At 39.0% G+C, this 22936-nt stretch overlaps 1 protein-coding gene across 6 annotated transcripts in view; it reads right to left on the bottom strand.

Moving 5' to 3' along the window:
- hmg20a (high mobility group 20A) overlaps positions 1 to 22936 on the bottom strand; it is a 61545-nt gene that overhangs the window by 32418 nt on the left and 6191 nt on the right. For 5 of the 6 annotated variants that reach the window (XM_062963429.1, XM_062963428.1, XM_008119181.3 and 2 more), the window contains exons 2-6: positions 8543 to 8639; positions 8158 to 8305; positions 7402 to 7614; positions 5723 to 5885; positions 4351 to 4382 (exon numbers count right to left, since the gene is read on the bottom strand). In XM_062963429.1, the coding sequence (XP_062819499.1) occupies positions 4351 to 4382; positions 5723 to 5885; positions 7402 to 7614; positions 8158 to 8305; positions 8543 to 8631 (645 nt within the window). In that variant the 5' untranslated portion in view covers positions 8632 to 8639. The remainder of the gene's footprint in view (positions 1 to 4350; positions 4383 to 5722; positions 5886 to 7401; positions 7615 to 8157; positions 8306 to 8542; positions 8640 to 22936) is intronic. The other variant, XM_003226378.4, reaches the window with a different exon arrangement.

The following is a 22936-nucleotide window of genomic DNA, read 5'->3' as shown; positions in this document are numbered from 1 at the left end:
AAGGTGAGATGGTAAGCAAACTTGCCTAGAAGTAAGTCCTAATAAAGCTAATACTTTTAAGAAAATGTGCTGAAGGCTATACTGTTTTTGCTTTACTCCATCGAGGGTTGGTTTTTTTTGAGTTTCGGAGACACACACCAATGATATAGAATAAATGGTGGCGCGGTACAAATTCTTTAATCATCTCCTACATCTTCATTTTCCTTTTCCGATTGCAGGCAGTTGCTTCAGGACAAGCATCCATCAGGGTCGCTTATGTCCTCTTATGAACACATATGCTCAGTTCGATGGCACATGGAGGAGGACGCTTGCCCTAAATCACCCAGAACAGAGGAATGGCCAAGCAAAAGGTATCTCCAAAGTGCTGTTTGGAGGCATTTGCTGAAATATCATTCTAATGAGGCTTTATCGTCCCCAGCTGTGACCGGTTTAGAAGGGAGGCCTGAAGAAGGCCATCTGCTCCGTTGTCGGAGGTCACTCTTTCAAGGACAGCTCCCGCCTTGAGTTCTGAGGGCAGTCGCCACATTGATTTATCTCTCGCAAGGAACAATAAAAAGGAGCTGAAGGACCAAGCAGGCATAACTCTGAAGAGCAGTGCTCAGATCCCTTGACGGGCTTTTCTCACCTTTAATTTGTTGTGTCAAAGACGGAGGCTTCTGCTTTTATTGCGATGGTGTTTGCCCTATTTCTCACACCTCAGCTGGCTCTGGAAGGCACTATTAGCCAAGCTAAAGATGGGTGAAAATATAAAACACTGCCTTCCGGCCTCCAAACTCCCCATAGGACTAACAGCACATTTCCAGGAGTCATTAAAACATCCATTCAGAATAGAAGCCTCGGGGTTACAGATTTATAGATTATCCTAAAGCAAAGGCTACTTCTTCCAGATTTGTTCAAAAGCCCAATGAACTAAGTAGAGAGGATAACAAGTTAATTTGAGAAGGTTGAAACTACAAAAGCCATGGGTCAATAAGTCCATTTTTTCTTGCATTGTTTGCCGAATCCTGGATCTTCCTCATTTTTCAACAGAAGTTGGCTGGGAAAGGTCACTTTAGCGTAATATTGATGTGGAAAAAAGGTCTATAATACATGCTTCAAATCCAAAACACTCACAGCAACCCAAAAACAACATTTCTTCGTGTTCCCAAAGCCCTACAAGTCAGATAAGGAAGAACCTAGGCTTTCGCTGCGTGCCTTTGTAATTATGAAACACAGCGTTCTTCTTTTGTCTGCTACGCTGCAGCATAACAATGAAACTGTTGGGGAAGGAAGGAGATAAGGAGATAACTGGAACATCTTGGCCAAGGCCAGCATGTGTTTAGAAATCCATCCCCAAAAGGATACCAAGCAGAAAAGGCCCCTCTCTCTCTCTCTCTGGCTTTCGCCTATGCCTTTTGTATTGGAACACCTTTAGGCTGTAAATGAAGTGTCAAACATGATTTGGGGGCCAAGCCAGAAAGCTAAGTGGTTAAGAGCCTGAGAGGGAATTCAAGCCGTTAAAAGCTTGGTGCTTCCTATTGGTGTGCGCCTCGTAAAAGAGGTTTGGTGGAGGTGAACAGAGAGCGGCTTGGCCACTGGCCAAGGCAGACAGCAGCTCTGTAGAACTTAGGAAAACTCTTTGTGTCCCTGTCTAGCAAAACCAACTATTGCTATATCTTCCAATAAAGGAAAAAAAATCAAGTTACTAAAGTAGATGTAAAGAGGCAAAAAGGATATGGAGTAGTCAGTGGGGGCGGATTTAGAAGGAGTAGGATGTCAAAACTGTTTCCTGTATCACTCCCACCATCTATCAAATACAGACATTATTTGGAATGAGGGTTTTTATATAAAAACATTACACGTAATCATCGTCCATGGCAACAACCCCTTTAAATATACCTACAATACTAATAGTTTGAAAGATAAACCCATCTTGTAACACAGACTCTTACAGAAAGTACTTCTGCTCAGAAATGGAGATCTTGCTTTGCATAAAGAAGATCCCAGGATTAATCCCTGGCATTTTTAATTTAATGTACTCTAGCAGCAAGGACACAAAAAGACTTGCTTGAGCCATTGCTGACTTGTACAGATAGCACTGACTTAGACCAATCATGGCTTTGTCTCTGTAAAACACAGCTTCTAACATTTGCTCGAAATCAAGAGGCCATTCTGTAGTGTAAAGCCTTCTATGGGCATTTATAGAAGTAGTAGGGGAACTTCATTTCCCCCAAATTAGAGGGTCCCAACAAAGATTTCCTCCATTGATATCCCACTGTCTTCACTCTACTCTGGGGAGGGGAAAACTTCACTTAATCATAGTTGCTCTTCAGTTCAAAATGGTTCTCAACATCAACAAAAACCTAAAATATAATTATGTCAATAGTACATCACTGCCCATTTTATTTCCACATAAAGAACAATCTAATGAACAGCTGTATAATAAAATATGTAATAAAATGGTATGAACACCCTGCATGCAAGGAGGCAACAAAACCAATGCTTGCCTAAGGCAGCAATATAATTTAAGCTGGCCCTGATGAAAACTGGTGCTAAACCTTGAGAACGCACAACAAATGACTCCTCCAGACTAAATGGTTTTGGGGGAGGGAGAGAATGGGCATTTCATTTGCTCCCTGAAGGACAGAGACTCACCACTCCCTTCTCGGAGGCTGTTAAGCAATTAAGAAGCATTGCTCTGCCTCTAAAAGGCACAGAAGTTCTGCTTAGCAGAAAAAGAGTAATGAAAACCATCAGCACTCTTCCATTATTGAGTACATTACGCCAGCGTGTAAAGGATCCTCCCGAGGGCTCCTTGGTACTTAAGCCACTCCAAGTCTCACTCGTGGGATTAAAATCATACGGATTTGATTACCACTTCACTGCAAAGGTCTAATTTGTTCGGGCTTAGCATCGTCGCGTCATTTATCACAAATTAGAAAAGAAACACTAAACTGACTGCTTCGTTCCTTGTCCTGAAAATGTGACAGAGGGACTTTTGTACCGACTCCATGGGAGGGAAAGATAACTCACTGAGAATTCCAAATGGGCCCTGGCTTTAAGCCTCCAAAATTATCCTGATGCTATCAACAGAGAGAGATACACTTAAGAAGAACGGGGAGTTAAGAAAGGTAATTTTCCTTTAATTAAATCCATCTTGCATTTGCACTGCCTGCTCCTGTTTTGTATAACACCCACTCATATGATCCTGCTGTTCTTTCAAGCAATGTCTGTGGCAGAAATTGTCACTCAGCCTTATTTATTTATTTATTTATTTATTATTTCATTTGCATGCCGTCTTTCTGCTAGGTGGTTAAGGGCTTAGAACAGCCACATTTCTACTCTTATGGGCAGCTTTAAATTTTCCTGCTAGTCGGGAAATTTGTTACTTGTGCCTTGCTTACACTGGACAGCAAAATGCAGCAATCTAACTTTTAGGTTACCGAGTGTAACTAACTTTGACCACAGGCCCACCTCCACAAACTCCAGATTGGACCCCCAATCCAGGCAAGTGATATATTTGGTCAGAGGACGGGGAGATCTTGTTAGGAACTGCTAACTCAGAAATGCAGCCTTGCAAAGGAGGAGGAATGCCATCAACAAAGCAGTGGTGAAAGCCAACAGATGCTCAGCAAATTCCCCCAGGTTTTGTTCTTCGTCTTTCCGTAAGCTCTCTACAGCTTCAAGGGCTTAGGCCAAGATGAAATCATAAGACAATCCCAAATGCAATGGGGTGGAGCAGATATCACCTTCTAGGCTGCCAGAATATAGCAAAACTGCCTATATCAGTTTAATAACGCCAAGAAGGATACTACGGTCTGTAAGAGGAAAGGACACTACAATGCCCAGGAGAATAAAAAGGTTGCATCCTGCTTCAGTTCCCTAGTATAAGCAAACCGCTATGGCAGAAAAGGCCCTTTCTGTCTCCACACCAGGTCAGAAACCAGACTGTCCAAATAATACATATTATCTTAAGACCACCGGGAGCCAAAAAAAGCCACCACTTTCTGAGCCGGGCAGACCAAAAATTCTACATATCCAGACTAGGTTTATTTTCCTTTCTGATACTTAGTGAGCACCACATAATCCACATGCTGCTCATGTTATCCCCTTCTAAGGCTGGATACTTGGTGTTACAAAAGGTTAAGATACTGGCTCAGCAATCAAACTGAGGAAATACAGAGAATTAATCCATAGCTCTTGCCTGGGTCCAAAACATACCACTTCACATGATTTAATCTGACACTTGTAAGGACGTGCGTATAAATTACATGGGGATTATTTACTGGTGCATTCCTTCAAACTCCCAGCTTCCACTCTTCAAGGGGGGAAAGTCAACTTTGGATGCATCAAAAAGAGTAAAGTATTTACCTCATGGTTATGAGCAGCCTGCCGCGTGCCTTCTGAAACAATCAAACAAAGGCACAAAATTAATTTTGAAATAAACATTTAATTTGCTGAGTTGCCTGAAGACACTCTACGTGCTCTTCTTTAGTTATACCATAAATTCATAATAGAACAGCAATTTAATGTGCTTCTTTAATGAGAAAGTGTTATGTATTTATTTATGTCATATCCTGCTATGAGTGGCAGAGCCACTGCAGATGGAGAGAGCGCAGACAAAGCTATGACGTTGCTCCCTATCACATTCCCCTTCAGAGAGATTGGAACAGATATCAAAGTTTGTTCCTATGGGTTTCTCAGTCCAGAACATCCCTTTACTCATTGAAATTAAAACCAACCATTCATCTAATATCTAAACATAAAGCGTCATGCTAAGGGATGCTAATGATTCAGGGATTAATACCTGCACTTCATACCTGATGCACCTTATTTATATACCATATATACTCGAGTATAAGCCGAGGCACCTAGTTTTACCACAAAAAACTGGGAATACTTATTGACTCAAATATAAGCTGAAGGTGGGAAATGCAGCAGCTGCAGGTAAATTTTTAAAAATAAAAAGTACATTAATTGAGGAATCAGTAGATTAAATGTTTTTGAATATTTACATAAAACTGTAATTTAAGATAAAACTGTCCAACTTGGATTACTTATATACTCGAGTATAAGCCAATTCGAATATAAGCCGGCCAGGACCCTCACTCGAGTATAAGCTGAGGGGGACGTTTTCAGCCCTTAAAAAGGGCTGAAAAACTTGGCTTATACTCAAGTATATACGGTATATATAAGTGAAAAATGTAAATTTGTCTGGCTGTTTTTGCCACAAATGCTTTTTCTAGGGGAACTGGTCATCTGGGATGTCACTGAGAAAGATAGGTGACATGTGTGTAAAGGGGAGGGAGGGAGGAAAAAAGAAAGGACAGAAAGGAAAGAAGAAAGGAAAGGAGGATAGTTGTATGATGGAAAGCAAGGGATGAAGCAAAGAGAGGGAGAAGATGGGTGAGGGAAACGGAGGAAGGAAAAAAAGAGTAGGCAGGCAGTAGTCCCAACAACATCCAGAGACAACACCGGGTATATATGCTAACAGGCAAATTCCCTTGTATCATGCTTTTACCCCTGCATTCCTACTGTTTACACGCCAGGAAAAAGACAAGTCTTGGCTGTTCCTGGCTGTCCGTTTGATGCTTGAAAAGCTACTGTCAATGAATAATACATCCAAACACATTGCAGATATGCCACGGGAAAAGGAAAAACTAGAATGGCAACCCATTCTTTATGACCTGTAATAAGTGAGGGTGAAATTGATTAGTCAAGAGTTCTGGTAGAGTTGTGTTACCTTTCGGATTCTTGTTGTAAAGGTCAATACCTTGTCTATGTGTTTTGCCTTTTTGTCGTGCTTGAGCTTTCCTGCTAAAGACCTTATACGCTTCAGTCTTCTGGTACTGTTCCAATTCCCTCATATAGCGTTCTTTATCTCTATCTGCTTCATCAAGGTAGCGCTGTAAATACAGAACAGATGATTGCTGTTTTTCTCCTCTCAGCTTGTAAAGCAAATGAACTATGCAAGTGAATTTCTTCTACAGATTTTAACTACCCAAACAATCAGAACAAAAATCAACCAAAATTTATGTATTTATTTACTACCCTTCTCTCCTTGTGGCTCGAGGTGGGGTATAACATGGTTAAAATAGCAAGATAAAACATAGAACAAGGTAAAACAAAGATCTGAATCAGAGATTTCACCGCTTTCCTCTTTATATCTCACTATACTTTTTTAACCATGAGAGGGGGTTTTCTCTTCTGTCGATCCAAACATCAAGAACATATAGAAAGAAACCTCAGTGGCTTGTCCTTGGATGTGGAATTCCCAAGCACTGGGTAAATGTCAAATCCAATTTATTTCAGAGTAGAAAAACATCCTATCTGCACTGACATTAAGCCAGTACACACCAATTTCAATGCCTTTTGTATTTAAATAGTTCCCTGGTTTTATTAAAGGTTCTTAAATGCTGCTACCCACCCAACATTCTTGTGGAAAGCTAGGAAAAAAAAAACAAGGAGATTTAATCTGAAGTTTAACGGCACACAAACAAATCACATCCCTCTCTGTCTGTTTGGGAGGAATCGAACCTAGAATTTTTGCTTCAACAACAGCTATGTGACTGAATAAAAAGTTCTAAAGAAATCATCCCAAATGTTGCCTGGAGCATTCTGTCACATTTGCTTAATGAACAGGGTTCGGTTGCAGAAGACTTCAAAGGGAGCTGTCAACGTGCAAAGAACTTAAATAGTAGACACAAGCTAGCATGGAAATCGTGGCAGGCTTTCATATAAAAGGCCCCTCTTTCTTCCTTCTGCACCTCCCTTTACACTTGCTTCAGGCTTCACAACTTATCCTAGTTTATATCCTTTATCTAGAAACTGCTGGAGACAGACAGGTGTGAGGGAGGAGAGGGGATTTCTTTTTTCAGGGGAGGGTTGGCAGGTAAAGGGGCCTAAATACCCCAAAGGCACCAAATCCTGACTGATCTTGGAAACTAAGCAGACTCAGCTCTGGATGGGAATAGTCAAGAATGCTAAGGTTATATTTCACCTGCAAAACCTGTATTCCTTGCCTATTTTTTCCCATTGATTATCATTGGCGCATATTGGTCTTTTTATATGGTTCTTCTTGTTTTTATAAATTGGTCTCCTGTATCATGTGCTTGCAGAACTTCCATAATAAAGTCCCAATTTAGGCTATCAAATGCTTTTTCTATGTCTAGAAAGAGTATCGTTAATTTCCTGCTGGGATATTTATCAAATACAACAGTGGTTCTCAACCTGGGGTCCCCAGATGTTTTTGGCCTATAACTCCCAGAAATCTCAGCCAGTTTACCAACTGTTAGGATTTCTGGGAGTTGAAGGCCAAAAGCATCTGGGGACCCCATGTGGAGGACCACTGAAATAAAATATGTTTGCATTATAAAAAAAACATATCTAATTCTGTATCTGGAAAAGTATATGAAACAGTACCCGTTTTTCCTCAGGAGGAAGCTTGCTCCATTCGTTTCCCAGCATCCTGGTGATTTCTGGGAATGGGACCTCAGGCCTCTTGGCTCGCAGCTGCTCCCTCCGCTCATTCATAAACCGTACATATCCTGTGAGGGGAGACTTAGGAGCATTGCTATCTCTTAAGGGTTTCTTCCTCTTCCGGCCTTTGGACCAACCTCCTCTCTTGGTTCTTTGCTGTAAGAGGCGAGAAAGAAGAAGGTTCTATGTAAGTTATCCTTTCCTTGAAACCTTCCATACATATTCATTTAAAAGTCAAAGGCAGGCTTTGGGGCTAAAATTATGGGTTCTTACATGACCAGTGGATACATCAATGGCCATTCTGTGGAGAGGGGAAAGCAACCATGTTGATCCTGACCACCTCCAGAGAAAGTAGGGGATCGGTGTTTCTTTGAGATTGTTTTAGGATGGATTACGCTCTGGCTTTTTGCCACTCAGAGCTGATAGCTTCTTTTTCATCTGTGACAAAAATTCTGACAAAATGCATTTGCAGAAAAACACAAGTGATTGTGTTATAAGAGGTCATGGGTTGCACTTTCTCCATGACCAAAATCTGTAATTTACTTATGCCCTGACAGATGAGAAGTGACTGCATTAGTTTAAGGCAGAGAGAAAAATAGGAAATGAAACCTCAGATAATCTACTTGAAAATGACATGAATGGATAGAGACTTTAGGCGGAGGAAGTGAAGTTAGATTTCCGCCTCTACTCTTTGCTCACCTCCTCCTCAGGCCTCGGCTCGCTATTTTCAGCTTTATTAGATGACTCATTCCGTAGCAGTTGAGCTTGTACCAAGTCCTCTGTGAAATCTGGATTGTTGGTAGATTGGGAGGCATTGCTACTGCAGAGTCCTTCCGAGTGATTCAACCTAAGGGGGTGAAATCGGCAAAATTGTCCCACTATCGCCAGGACAGAGTCGTCTAGTTTACTTCTAGATACTGTGCAATATTATAAATAGCTTCATAATGGGCACTGTGCCATTAGACAAATAAAACTAATCTGAATCTAATGGGAGATGTATTTAGGAACATCGGTTAAGCCAATTATTTTAGGAAACCCAACAATGAACCAAGCATGCGTGAGCCAAATTAGAACAGTTACGTACCCAGGTGGGACAACATCATTGCTCTCTTTTGAGCCATCATCTTCTGGAAAATGGGAAGGGGGAGATGATGTGCCCATTGGGTTCTCCATTATTGCTCCTAGAGAAACAGTAGAAGCAAAAATGCATTAATGCGTTTTTTTTCTTCCTCTTTATAGTCTATCAGGCAGAATTGTTCCAATTTTAAACATCTCCAGCCTCAACATCACTTATTGCCAAGGATATAAATCTAGGAGTGTAGATTTAAGGCCCAATCTGTGGATTGCTCAACTCCAATTCATTTCAATTGGCTGTGGGTGACATGCTGAAACGAGCCCCACTGAATTCATCCAAAACTATGCACTCTCCATCTGTAGTGCCTCATACAAGTGAAGAGAATGCACTCACGCTGTAACTACGTTAGTGTTCAATAAAGAAATCCCACAAACCATTACAACCTGCAGACATTACGCTTCTGTCAGAGTCTTATTCACATTTTCAGGAGTGATCATAGATCATGCCCTACTAAGTGCAACCAATTTACAACACTTGTCTTTTTTAGACTGCACTACATCTACAACAAATCCAAGTTAGCACTACACTTCATAAAAACATCTGAAGGCTTACAACACAGTACTGCAAAGTGTGATATCACTTTACCTTCACTTCGCTCCATATATAATAGTGAAAGGGATTCTAGGACTCTCCATATGTTGGCTAAGGTTAATGAGAGATGATGTGCACCCATTTTTGAAGGGTTATATGTCTTCTTCCTCTCCTTGTATTGCCCTATAAAGTGTCATGTCATCAACTGTGCTATATAAATACTGCGAAACAGGGCGGGAACTGAGCACTCCAATCTAGTGAAGCCAAAGAAGTTCTCTAGTATGAGCGATGTGAGCAATGTTGGTCGGAAAATCAGAAATCTGATCAAAGATAAACTAGAGACTCTATTAGGAGCAGGTACATACTTCCCTTCAAATCTTTGGACTGCAGCTCCTATGAGCCCTAGCAAGCAGAACTCCATAGTGAAGAATGATGGGAGCTGCAGTTCAACATCATATAGAAGGGTGCTTAAGTACCATCCAAGATGAAGGGTCTGAATAGGGTAGATGCTACAGGAAACAGTGCAAGGCTCATAGGGTAGGGTGTGGGGCTGCTCTAGCATGATGTATTTCCAATTCAAAAGCAATTCACTTTCACCCCTGCATCCATCAAATTGACACTGCAAAGGTGTAATTCCCTGAATACAAATTCAGCCCTCACTCTACTTAGCAACATCCTTAGTATAGTACCTAGCAGGCCAGCACTTTTTCCCCTTTAAGGGATCCAATATTGGTACCCCAACTACCTGCAGATTTATATCCTTTGGCTATCAAGGAATGTTTTCAAAGACATAAGAGGGCAACAAAGGGAAGAGGAAAAGAATAATTGAATAATTCACAGGAATGGCAACTACCACTTGCGAAAAAGAGTCAGATGGGATTTTATTGCTACGGTGACATTTGCTTTGCTGAAACTACAGATACTGTTCATTTCAGGTGAAATTCACTGCCAATGTCTCAACAAGCTGCACTGAGATGAAAGGAGAGCCTTGCAAGCACATTCCGATGCATGTGCTTTTTCTGTTGGCTTGCGAGATTTATTTATGTACTGCAAGAAAATATATTTCACTGCCCTTAACCTGTTCAAATCTCTCTCACACACACACACATTACAGACTAAGAAGGCTTAGGCTACAAAGTGTGATAAATACATCTCTTTGGGTGTACAACCAAGATACAGTTTTCTTTTAAATATGCATTTGGTTAATGTCCAGACTGGCAGATCAATGGAAGGTCTTGGTGAAACAGATGCTCCACATCAATCTCGCTGCCTCCAGGGAGAGATGCTACATGAGACCATCTTTCATTTACATTTCGAAGAAAAAGGATGATGTAAGCCATGTCAGTTCTACTAAGCAGGCCCATCATTTGCCAAAGATGTAAGGAGGCAGCCTAACTCCCTGTTTCCCTAAGACAGGAAATAGAAATATCTATAAATTAGCCACAGACCTAGGTCACAGGTTGAGTGCCAGAATGATGGAAACAAAGAGAAGAGTTGTCATAGATGGGAGATGATCCTACAGACGACTTGTAAAACACATTTCCCACATTTTTATTGAAATCTGGGGTGACCATAAAGGGTGGGTGGGTGGGGAATTCAGCTACTTCATTTCTGTATGTCAAAGAAGAAAACATCTACCCATTAGAGACTGTCAAAACCAAAATAAAAAATTCAACTCGTAATACAGTTCTGCAGGTTTTGCACCATTTATTTACATTCTGGCTGGAGCATGAACAACTTGCCCTGTAAATGGAATTTCAATTCATATCACAAGGGAGAAGTAGAGTTTATTTTCTTACAAATGAATTTGCTTGTTTGAGGGATGTACTTTAGATCTGAAAAGCGAGTATAACCCATAACTATAAAGCTTTAAAGTGTTGCAAGAAAGAAACTGGATTACAATATTACATATTTCCAAATATACTTCAGTATAACAGCCTTTACTAAAGTCAAGGACATCTTGAAAATTCCAGCCTTCTCAATAAAGAGGCATTATTTTCTCTCACAGAAAATAACATAGTCGACCTGATGGTCAAGGTACAACCTCTCAGTCCTTGGCTCATTTTTGGCGCATTTACCTTCCAGCTGACACCTTCTCCCTCCACTTTTTATTTATTTTTATTGAGTACTAGGTTCGGTTGGTGACACCAAAGTTTCAGTGGCTTAAAATTTTACAAGGGAAGCAGCTGGATATCAGCTTTAACACCATACAAAATGGACCATATAAACACGGAAGTCAGAAGAACACAGGCAATGTTATTTCTTTAAAGCTTTGTTTTATTTAATCCATATGGCTGGGTCCTGAAAGTAAAGTTCCCAAAGAAAAGGTCAAATATTTGTGAACATGCCTGGGTAATGAAGCTATTCCAACAAACAAAAGGAAGGGTGGGGGAGAGTTTCCGCCGGATCAAACTGGAAAAGGATAAAAATGTGAATAGGATACCAGGTAAAGGGTTGGTAAGCTGTCATTTTAATTTCCAAAATGTTTTTAGTCATCATGGGTCTCACAATTGAACTCACAAATACCATGTTGTGAGTAAAGATAAATTCAGCCACAAAAATATTGCAGAAGGACTCACAAAAACAAACAAACAAAAAAGGGGAAAAAAAGATATTTTCACTGATGAGTTGTTCATCAGTATAGGTTACCCTCTCAAGTCCCAGAAGCCATCGGTTCAGATGTTGGCACACTAGGTCCAACTCAGAGCTTTCCTTCCTTCCTTCCTGTATATTTGTCAGGATGAGAAAAATCCTGAACTGGATCCCAAAAGGAAGTAGCACCTTTTGCCCTTGGAAACTCTGTGGCACTGCAGGAAACTGCAGCTGTGAATAGCAAATCAACACGTATAAGAACTGCTAGGACCACAGCAAAAATGTTAAAATAATGGCTTAAGAGCCAAACCCCTGACTTGTCTTTCAGTCACAAACTATACGTTTCGTCTCTCAACTGCCTATTATATATAATTCAATGAAAATTCCACAGAATGTACGGCAAGGTGAACACTAAGTGGACAATTGCAGCATTTGACTCTTTTAATGGCTCAGTAAATATTACTCTGCTTTGAAACTCAAAATCCCATTGTTTATAGAACCATCGGGTCTTACCATTCCCATTAGCCATCTCTGCCAGGTTCCCATTAGTATTTCCATACTATTAAGATTCCCTTTTTTTCAGGGCTCTTCTGACTAACCACACTGGACCACAGTATCACACTTATAACACTGCTCTATTTTTAAAGCACAAAATGCCCTATACTGGTATTAAGTAGGATCCAATACCATGCAATCCATTTTCACCATCCTATGGTTGGAAATGGGATTTTTTGTAAAGCACAGTATCTACTTTGCAATGGGATTTAAATACATGAAACTAGCAATATTAATATTGCTCCTTTTTCTTTATAAAAAGTGCTCCTCTTTACCATTCATTGATTAAAGTGGGCTGAAGTCCCATGAACGTTCATTCTACAATATGTTTAGGTCCAGCAAGAGTCTTTGTTGTTCTCAATTTAAGATGTTTGTTCAACTTTTTAATATTAGGTTTGACCTGCTCTGTATTAATGCAACGGCTTCTTCTGGGTATCGTTCAGTTCCAAAGCTATAAGCTTTTTGGCCATGAGCCATGAGTGAGAAATGGGATTGCTTAAACGAGGAGCAAACTTTGAAATAAGTTCTCATTCCTAGTTCTTCTGGCATCCATAACAATGATATGGTTAAACTTGCAAAAAGCATCTCACTTGTGGGTATATCTGGCTTCACTAGAGAGAGCAGTCTATGCGCAAAGTTCTGCACTGGAAAATGATAAACGTGACTGTGTTTTTACTAACAAAAAAGGGAGGTACAGCCAATTCTCGGTTTCATACCACTCATCAGCCTCTCAATTTTCATGGCTGCTGGCAAAACAAACCAATACGACTTATTTCTTAAAGCCAGTGCACAAGCCATGAAAATGGAGCACTCCTTTATCTCCTCATGAGCATGCTTTTTGGCAAGCCTTCTGCTCAAGTCTCTCTCTACATGCAGGAGATCACACAACATCTTAACACCCTACGCAAACAACAGTTTTGATGTATAGTCTATGAACACTCCACCTCCTGGGAAGAAACGACGGTTCAATTGCTCTTTTGGTTCCTTGAAAAGATGTGAACCAAATTATGTGTTACATGGGCTACAATTCAAACACAGATTGCAGCATGGACTAAACTATAAAGACAAAGACTCTGATAATTCCCACAAAGCCAATGCTTTCTTTAAGTACCAAAATAAACATAATAACAATAGTCAAAAACAGACAATGTTCTCAACGATTTCACAACTAAAGAAGAGAATGGGCACTCAGGTAAAAGTAAAGACGAAGTACCTCTCTCACTCAGACCATCAGGTTTTACACAACTTTTCTGACTTGGTTTAGGGTTTATATGTCTTATTGTCTTGAGCTCCCGCCTAACACTTGAGATACACTTTAAAATATGCCTTAGAAGACTGTATAACACAACTTAATTAAGTTCAGCAAAAAAAATCTAAGGAAAGTTCTTCTATTCCTGATTCCAGTGATCAAAACCATACTGCCTATTTTGATATTCCTTCAAAGTGCGTGAATCTGCCTGCCAAGGCAAAATATGCCCAAATGATTTGGCTGGGCACCGCGCCATAAGTGTTGTTCACAATTTCAAACAAGGCCTCTGAAGCATTTCCTGTGACCCATTTTCACAAACTGTCAGTGCTACTCCTACCCCACAGGCAGATTCCTAAAGCCTTCCCTCGCGAATAGAGTTGTACAACTAGACATTTTGTTATTATTAATATAGTGCATCATTCTACTTTGATGTCTGTCAGCTACGTTGCAATTAGACTTGAACAGGAACAGACCTCCAAGTTGGTAGATTCATCATATATATTTAATTTGAAGTTTCTCATTTTTAAAGCTGTGGGTCACTTTTAAAATAACCAAATTTTGAAAGGGGGGTGTTCAAAAACTCAGCCCTGATGATATGTCTCAATATAAAGCTTTTTCAAGAGATGGCTAGCTTCTTTTTATTGAGTCTAAGAACTGCAATTTTGGGATATTATGAAACCCCTAGGGATATGATTCTGGCTATGCTAATGTAAATAGTGCACTAATTAATACACAAAATAAACACATTTGCAGTAAACAGTGTTAATGTGAAACACTTCAATTTTATCTCTTCACATTGAATAAGCTGCTTGATCTTACTTGGAACATTTTCTGGTTGCTATGAGCCACAAAATCATCACTAGGCACAAGGCTGTTGCCTTCATAAGTGTGCTAAAACACAACCCTCTAAAAGCCCCTTTGTCATAAACTGCCTAATTCCACTCCTGAAATAATACCAGAAAATCGCTGGATTTGCTGCCAATTACATATGTACAAAAGATAGGTGGTGCCCAGATTGACAGTTAAGATGAAAAACATGCCACTAAAAAAGGAATGAACAGGAAGCTGGCAGCAAAAGGGAGTTCAGGCTCACTTTTGTTCTAAGCTCACTTTTCATTCCCTGTGTCTTCACCAACATGAAATCCCTCTGGCATCAAATTATATCTGTGAAGAAGAAAGAGAAAGCTTGTAGTTGAAAAAGCTCCAAATAAATTATTTAGGGTTTATACAAAATACACCAAAGAAACTCATTTAAATTCAGAAAGAATCCTGATCTAGAAACCTTCATTTTTAAGAAACAGAGAGCTTATCAAAGAGTGATTCTGGGATAACCAACTTATTCATCTTGTGTACACTTTCTGGACATTTTTCACAGAATGCTGTAATGCACATATCTCCAACAAGAAAACCTCAGAAATTATCTGTTGTCCAAAGAGAAAGAGAGCTCTATTTTAGGTTACACAGGACAAGGACTATAGCTCAGTGATAGAAATATATTTTGTATGCAAAAGATTCCAAAAGATTCACACACTGGAAGGTCTGGAAAATGCTGAGAAAGTCTATAGATTCTACTCCGGAAAGTGACTGGTGGTCCTAGTAGATGAGAGGAAAGTACATAGAAAAATGCCCTACCAGAAGAAACCAGCAGCAAATGTCTGCAAAACATTGTTATTTACATCTATGCCTTACTTTTCAGGATCTGCATTCTAAAAGAATGCACATTAATTACCCAAGATAGAAGATGGCAGGGATATAATGTGGTTGGATATACTTTCAGATCCTCCAGAACCTGGCAGTTCATAAATTCCAGACTATTCTACCCAGAGATACTCACATAACCAGTCTCTAATTTACCATAAGGTCTTCCCATATATGGGAAGGTTTGGAGATCATCAAACACAACCAAAATACATCCAGGATGCCATCTTGCTTCCAAACAACATTGCATTTTCTTACAATGGGCAGAAATCTCACTTTTGTACCCTTGTGGGTTTCTGGAATGTTTGTAGCGTCTAATAACCTTTCCGATGCTACCTACTAAAAGGAAATTTTGGTCAATGATGCATAATAATGATCGTTATCTACTCATGTCATTATGCTCTTTGATGCTTTGTAGAAAACATAAGCCACCCAGGTCAAGCTGATACAGACTGGAGTTCTGGAGTAGGACAGGGAATCATTTACACTCACATCCCATCCTATCAACCTCTCTGACGCATCTCGCATCTGAACTATGGATCTCTGCCGAAAAGAGAACAAAACACTGCAAGCATCGCACTGAAACTTAGGCCAACTTGACTTGAGTTGCCATGGTTGTTGGAAAGCAAGATTTCAAAGTATCCTGTGAAGCAATCACCTTTGGCTTGAAGACGCCAGTTCCTAAGCAACTGCACACGTCGATACACGCGACAGCATTCCTGGCTGGGCTTTTTCATTAAGAGGGTGCGAGTGTAAAGCCTTTAAAACTGATGCCAGAAGTGTATGTCAGAGCAGGCTTGGCCACAATGCCATTGCCTGTAGCAGCATGGAGGAAGGGGAGAAAAGAAAGATATGGGCAGAGAGACAATTACAACCCATATGTTCAAAATCAAGGCAAATATATCTGGAGAAAAAATCTGAGTAATAAACCAGTCTTCGCCCTCCTTCCTCCTCTCCGCCCTCAAAAGTGAGTCTGTATAGTGAGTCACTTGAAAAAATGGAACACTTAGTGCTAGAAGAGAGACTAAAAAGACATAAATGGAAATAGGAAAACTCTTTGGCACAGCTCAGAAATCCTTTGGTAGGCAAGATGAATTTCCTTCCTACATCCATGCTCTTTTCCTGAAACTTCTGTTCTATGTTCTTTCTTGTTTCTTAGCATACTAGAGCTCTGAACTGGGAACAAACACAGAAATATGCTCTCCTCAATTTTAAAAAAGGGCAATGCTTGTTTTTATGGATGGATTCCGCAAATGTACTTCCTTCTGAAATGATTGCTTTCCAGTTTGGGAACAGGAGGCAATTTAAACAGAAAAGAAGACCAAAGCAGGAAAACACATCAAACACACACAGGTTTATGGCACCTTCAATAAAAATACAAATTACAAAATAAATGTGCTGAATAATCCAATCAAACTAAACACAGTGGGACAGAGGAAAACAGGTACCAGCAATCCAATTAATCCACCCACACTATTATTGCGCTTTCTTCACTGAAATGGACAATCATCTCAGACAATACAATACTCAAAAATGACTCCCTAAGTAAGCAATCATACTGAAAGGGAGAGTAGTGACCTAGCACTTAAATTTAATCACAACCAAGTGTATCAGATTCCCATATTTAGCTTGCAACTTCAGAGCTAATGATACAAATCTTTAGTAGACATCCCATTTTCATGGCCAAATGCGACTGAATGACAATAATTTGTTTAGGATCCAGATGTGTATAACTACATAGCTCTTTTAGATTGCCTTATGTTATTCTTAATAGAAACAAGAGAAATGGTATAATGGTATAATGATGTGAGTGTTGAAATAGGTCTCTAGGAAACCAGACTTTCAATCTCCACTCAGCCATGGAAACTTACTGGGCCACTTGGGTTAGTCTAACTTTCTCTATCTTAAAAGACGATGATGGCAAACCTCCTCTGAAGAAATCTTGCCAAGAAAATCCCATGACAGAATCAACCTATGTTGGATTCAACACTAAGGTATTAAAAAATAATTCGTAATGGTTAGTATCGGGTGGTCACAAAGCAAACACAGATCTTCACTAGACAGAAGTGTTAGTATCCTTCACCTTCTCTAAATCCTTCTACAGCACAAATATTACTGGTTAAGAGCTCTTCATACGTATGCTGGTAATTCTTTTTCTATACAGTTTGCATCAAAACAGGCTTGCATTTCAAGATTCATTTTTAAAAATCTGAAAAGTCTTAAAATATAGACTCAGAGAGATCACAAGAATTCAAGGCAAAAAGGGCTTCCTTTTATTTGACTTGTTGTCAAGCAAACCCACTACATTTGAAAAGTAACTGCTTTCAAGTATTAATTAGAAACTATTTTTACAACAGGAAATTAAGGGTTGTCAGAATATTAAAGAGAAATGTGTGGGTAACACAAATAATGCTGATGCATACCGTCATCTGAATTAACATTGGAAATGTTTCATTTATAGCACCCTCCAAAAGAAGTACAATTTCAAACATGCCATATTAAGAATGTTTTACCCCTCAAAATACCCAATATGTATTTTTTTTGTTATGACCTTGACTTAGAAACAGACAAGTCCACTGAACCAAATTAAGTAAAGCTACAAAAGAAAACCTGTTTAGCCTATGTTTCTGTGGCAAGCTTGGTCAAACTCTCAAGTCACATTTAGAAAAGTTAGAATTATCACCTTTCGAGTGGAGGCTGACTGGAAGGGGACAAGGCCAAAGCAATGAATCCAAAGGGAAGGCAAGCTAACACTCCCACTGTAGGCTTACACTTTGATTAAATCAACTTGTCTGAAATGAAAATAGTTTGGAAATTCCTACTGCAAGTCATGTTCAGGACTAATTTAATTCAAGATATCAATTTTCAACATTATCCAATATAAGCTATTATAATGATCATTTATGTATACAGAGCCATCCATGTACATGTTGTTTTACAAGGAAAACAATGGCAAAACAACAGCCAGCCTGGGCATTGTTCGGCCTGGGCATTGCATTTATTGAGGAACATTCTAATTAGCCTTTCTTTAGCCTTTACTCTCAATATTAGACACAAATAAAATAAAATAAAATAAATAGAATTACAATACAATTGGCCTTCCATATTTGTAGGTTTGCCATTTGGGGATTTAATTATTGATAGATTTAAGTAGTATGTTCTCTCTAGGAATCTGCGGATCCTCCAGTGCAACTCTATTATCAACTCTGTCAAATGCTGACAATAGTCTCATGCTGTAAGACCTAGAGATTCATAAAGAAGTGCTCTGACTGAACATTATATAACCTCCTCAAAAGACTGAAACAGCAGATTAAGAACTCCCATATAAAGTTAAAACTGTACCTTAAAAGCCTGGGCATTATATAGTGATGAAAAGCAAATAAAGATGGAGGTTGGGAAATGGAGTGCCACATCCAAGTCCTCATTGAATTCCAATGACTGAGGACTAGATGCAGCGTTTCTGAGGCTCATTACAATAGTCAGACAAGTGCATATGAAAGCAGACAGCCTTGATACAATTGTTTTGCGATTCAAGTACCAAATTCTTTCTGAGCTTCTCCAGTAACTTTCTCAGAAATGCTGACGATTCAGAATGGAACAAAAACAACAACAAAAACATTTAGGCTACAATAGCTACAAAGATTATGAGTGTTTTGAGTGGATAACAAGATTGTTGCTCAACTGTTAACATTAGGGTTTGATGATATTTAAAACCCTCTTTAAGTAATCTTAACTTTAGAAGAACATAAATTTAGCTTTTAAGAAGCCTTTTGGCTTAACTCCAATTGCAGAGAAGCGAAATCCCTTATTGGAAAATTTAGGAAAGCCAAGTAGTAACAGCAGCAGTCACTGCCAGCCAAAGTTGCCCAAGAATTCTCTAGCAAACAAATTCAGAGGAGTTGAATGACAGCAGGCTTCAGCTCTGCTTAATCTGGGGGAAAGGAATGTAAAGCTTAGAGATATCCAAAGTTTAAATCAAGCCTCAACAATACTATTAATATTCAGGCTCCAGAAGCTGTTGCCAAACATCTGCAGAAATGTTTCAAAAACCACGCTCAACCATACACTGCTTTCCCCAGTATTTTCACCCAACCCAGCACTTCTAATGTGCAAAGCAGTAACCCAACAAGGAGTGAAAACAAGAATGTCACTACAACATCAATTGGCCCATCAAAATAACCTCACTTTTTATTCTTCTCTGCACTACTCCCTTACCAAAGCCTTCATCTCTTCAAAGTTTTAAAACAAATTTTGAATAATTCTGTCTCCGTTACATTGTCAGAATGCCACCTTTATTTCTATTGTAATGCCAGTGAATCACAGTGCACTAAAAGCATTGACAAATAGCTATGATGCATGTTGCACCACCGCACTGACTACAGTCACAGTTCCTCATTTTAAAAGTCTACAGACGGGTGTCTTTTGCAATATCTGCATCTAAGCTAACATAGACTTCCTAGAATTCAAACTAATTATTTCCTCAAAATTTACTTTCATTCACAGATATGTATTAACTTTCAAAAATAGTAAACATCTCCCAAACACCATAACTCTTATAAATACAGCTGTGTGCACTTACTACAGAACAGGCCTGCACAATCTTCCTTCCAACTCCCAGAAGCTTGAGACAGCTATACTAATTACCAGGAATTCTGGGAGCTGAAGTTCAAAACACCTGGAGGTCCACTGGTTGTGCCGGCATGCTCTAGAGCAGTGTTTTCCAAACTCTGCTCCTCTAGGTGTTTTGGAATTCTGCTCCCAGAAATCCAGACGCTCTAGAACATCTCTGTATTAAAGGAGGAAATGGGGATCAATCATGTGTTTGCCACCAAGAGTTCTCCCCTAAATAGGAAGTCAAAACCATGCCTACGCATAGCAAAATGGATAAAAGATTATACTGTAAGTGTCTTGTTGCTCTACCAAGAGAATTTGGTTTTCCATCAAGGGCAATGTGTTCAATGCTTAGTCTTGCCTGATGCTCATCCTCTTAAATATTTCTCCCTGAAATTTTTGCCCAATTCAAGATTCCCCAGCACCTGAAACAAAACCCATTTCTTCTTTGTACTAGATAACTAGCACTTTCATAAGTTCTCAAAATAGAAGAGATTCAGATTTTCAGAAGTCTCAAGGGATCAAGTGCTTAAATACTATCACTGACACATTAAAATGTGGCTTTTGATTCTACTACGGAATTGTTCCTTGGAAAATAGTAACCTCTTATTTAACAAGAGACAAAACATGACTATGTTTTATTTGAGAATCATTTTGAGATTTTGATACAATCAATCCATGAAGAAACACTTGAAGAATCCACTTTAAAAGCTACTGCCAAGTGACTCCTCTCCAGTAAAAGTTAAGTGTTAATACTTGTAAAGAAGTCCTTCATAATATAGCAGATCAAATTATTTCTTAAAGTGCATACTCTTCTCTAGAGCTTTACAAATGATTGCAGTAATCCCCCCTCAAAATGAGAGAATGTTATATGTCTATTTTTGTTTTCAAATAAGTAAAGCTTTTCCCATGAACCCACTACTCGGCTTCGACACCCAAGCTTTGCTTAACCCACAGCACCATGATCTATGCATCATTTGGTCTGGATCAATGCCATGAGAAAGGGCATTCTTCCAAACCTGTGACCTCTCCCTGGTTCATGGGGAGACAACATTTTTATTGAGAGCATAAGCACTGTTGACAACATGGAATTTGGAGGAACAGGAAAAAAAAAGGGCTGTTGTTTTGAGACCATGACTCACTAAAACGCTCCTCAATATTCTCTAAGGTTCCTCTGCCACCCACCATCCTACGATCATCATGCCAACGTTACACTTTTGGTTTAAAAAACAAGTGTTCTCTCTGACTGCATGTCCAGTCATTAAAGCACTGCAGAAATGAATGTCTTTGCCACCAGGAACAAAATAAATATTTTAAAAAGAAGCCTTTTGGTACTTGATTTTTTTTTTTGCCAGCTAGGAAACTTTATCACAATTCAGAAAGCATTGAAGCTAAATGTTCATTTTCAGGGACAGAAATTTAGATCCAATGAAAAGTCTTGAAGCAGTCAGCAAACTTTCAAGTTTTGCATAGCTCTTTACTGGTTTGATGTTACAAGTGAGGAAAGAGTAGAGATTGCTATTAAAAATATGAAGTTGATATACTATGGTCTGATGCAGTGATTAAAGACACTCATTTTATTGTCTAGGAGTTCTCAGTTACTACAACTATTGGCCACTCCAAAGGAAATCTGAAAGAACAATGTGAACTGTATGTTTTACACTTCTTACAGTGAACAAACCTTTCACATCACTCTGACAAGCAAACACAAATCTGGTTTCTGGACTGTACTGCTTCAGACCAGAATTTGTCTGTATAAACTCCCCTGTATAAACATTCTCCAGCACACTTGAAATACTATAACTGTTATAATCTTATCTGGAAAATGATAATTTTCCACATTCAAAGATGTTTGAATACAATGGAGTGCTTGGTCATAAAGGATCTTACACACAATGCGATATCTTAAAGTCCAGAAATAGAATTATAAACTCTTCTGTTTATGAGAAGTAATCCAAAGGGGTCTCAGAAATTGAAAGAAATAGTACACTTGAACACAACTCCATATTTGGGCATATACTGAACCCAACATAATATTACTTGTCAGCATGAAACAGACAAAGAAAGAGTGTACACTCATGGGTCAGAAAATCGGTTATATGGTTGTTCAACATTTTCTATTTAAATACACAAAAATAGCTAAAAACAGTATACAACTGTTTCAATGGGGGGGAAATGCAAAATGCAAAAATGGTTATCAATGACCTATACTTCAAAATAAAAATTTGAAATCTCTTATCAAAATAGTGAATGTTTACACACAACAAATACCTAGTCATGACTTACCAAGAATGAGCTTTTTACTAGTACTATCAACCCATTCATTTTGGTTTCATTCCTCCCCTTACATGGGCAAAAGAATAAATACCGAAATAATTCTTGTTACACGGAAACCTGGCATCTCAGGTTATGCCAACAAGAAGTCTGTTTTCTTCTGATAAATGCCATAAGTATAAGTCTAGTGAATACATTAATAAATTTGACCAGTCTTGTAATCTGGGTTTGTTCTAGAGCAACAAATGAGAATGAAAGTTAATATGAAGTTATTTTTCTCTAGTTTATTTATCCTTACAACTGACTGTGAACAAGATAATAGGAGCAAATGGGCTGTTATGTTTGTGAATCTGGCTTGTTTACATTAAAATTAGAATGAGTAGGCAATCCTGGCTCAATAAAGTGTGATAATGCAGCCAATGTAAATCTAAGACAGTGCAAATCCTTTAAAACAGAAAACTAAAGTAGCTCAAAGACTGCATGCATTATTGTTTGAGACTGAAATAACACATTCTAATATATGCATGGAGCAGTAAACAATTACAGTGACAATCTGCTTGATATGTTTGTAATGAGAACCAATAACTGTAAAATAAACATGCTGTCAGGTGCAAAATATTACTAAAGGCATCCAGAAAAAACAATTCAAAAGTCCTGGAAAAAGAACAATGGGATCATTGTACTGAACAATTAAGAATGACAATTCAGCCCTTGTAGATGCCTGGGTTTTATGAACACACACACTTTGGCCCAGACCCACTGGAAACTATGTCTAGTCATTGGTTTTTCAAGAATACAAGAGCTCCTGAGAGTATTCAAACAGGAACTTCTTG

This window comes from Anolis carolinensis, unplaced genomic scaffold, assembly GCF_035594765.1.
Source record: "Anolis carolinensis isolate JA03-04 unplaced genomic scaffold, rAnoCar3.1.pri scaffold_11, whole genome shotgun sequence".
NCBI classification, from domain to species: domain Eukaryota; kingdom Metazoa; phylum Chordata; class Lepidosauria; order Squamata; family Dactyloidae; genus Anolis; species Anolis carolinensis.
Note: the sequence above shows the minus strand (reverse complement) of the source record. Positions and strands in the feature narration are given on the sequence as shown.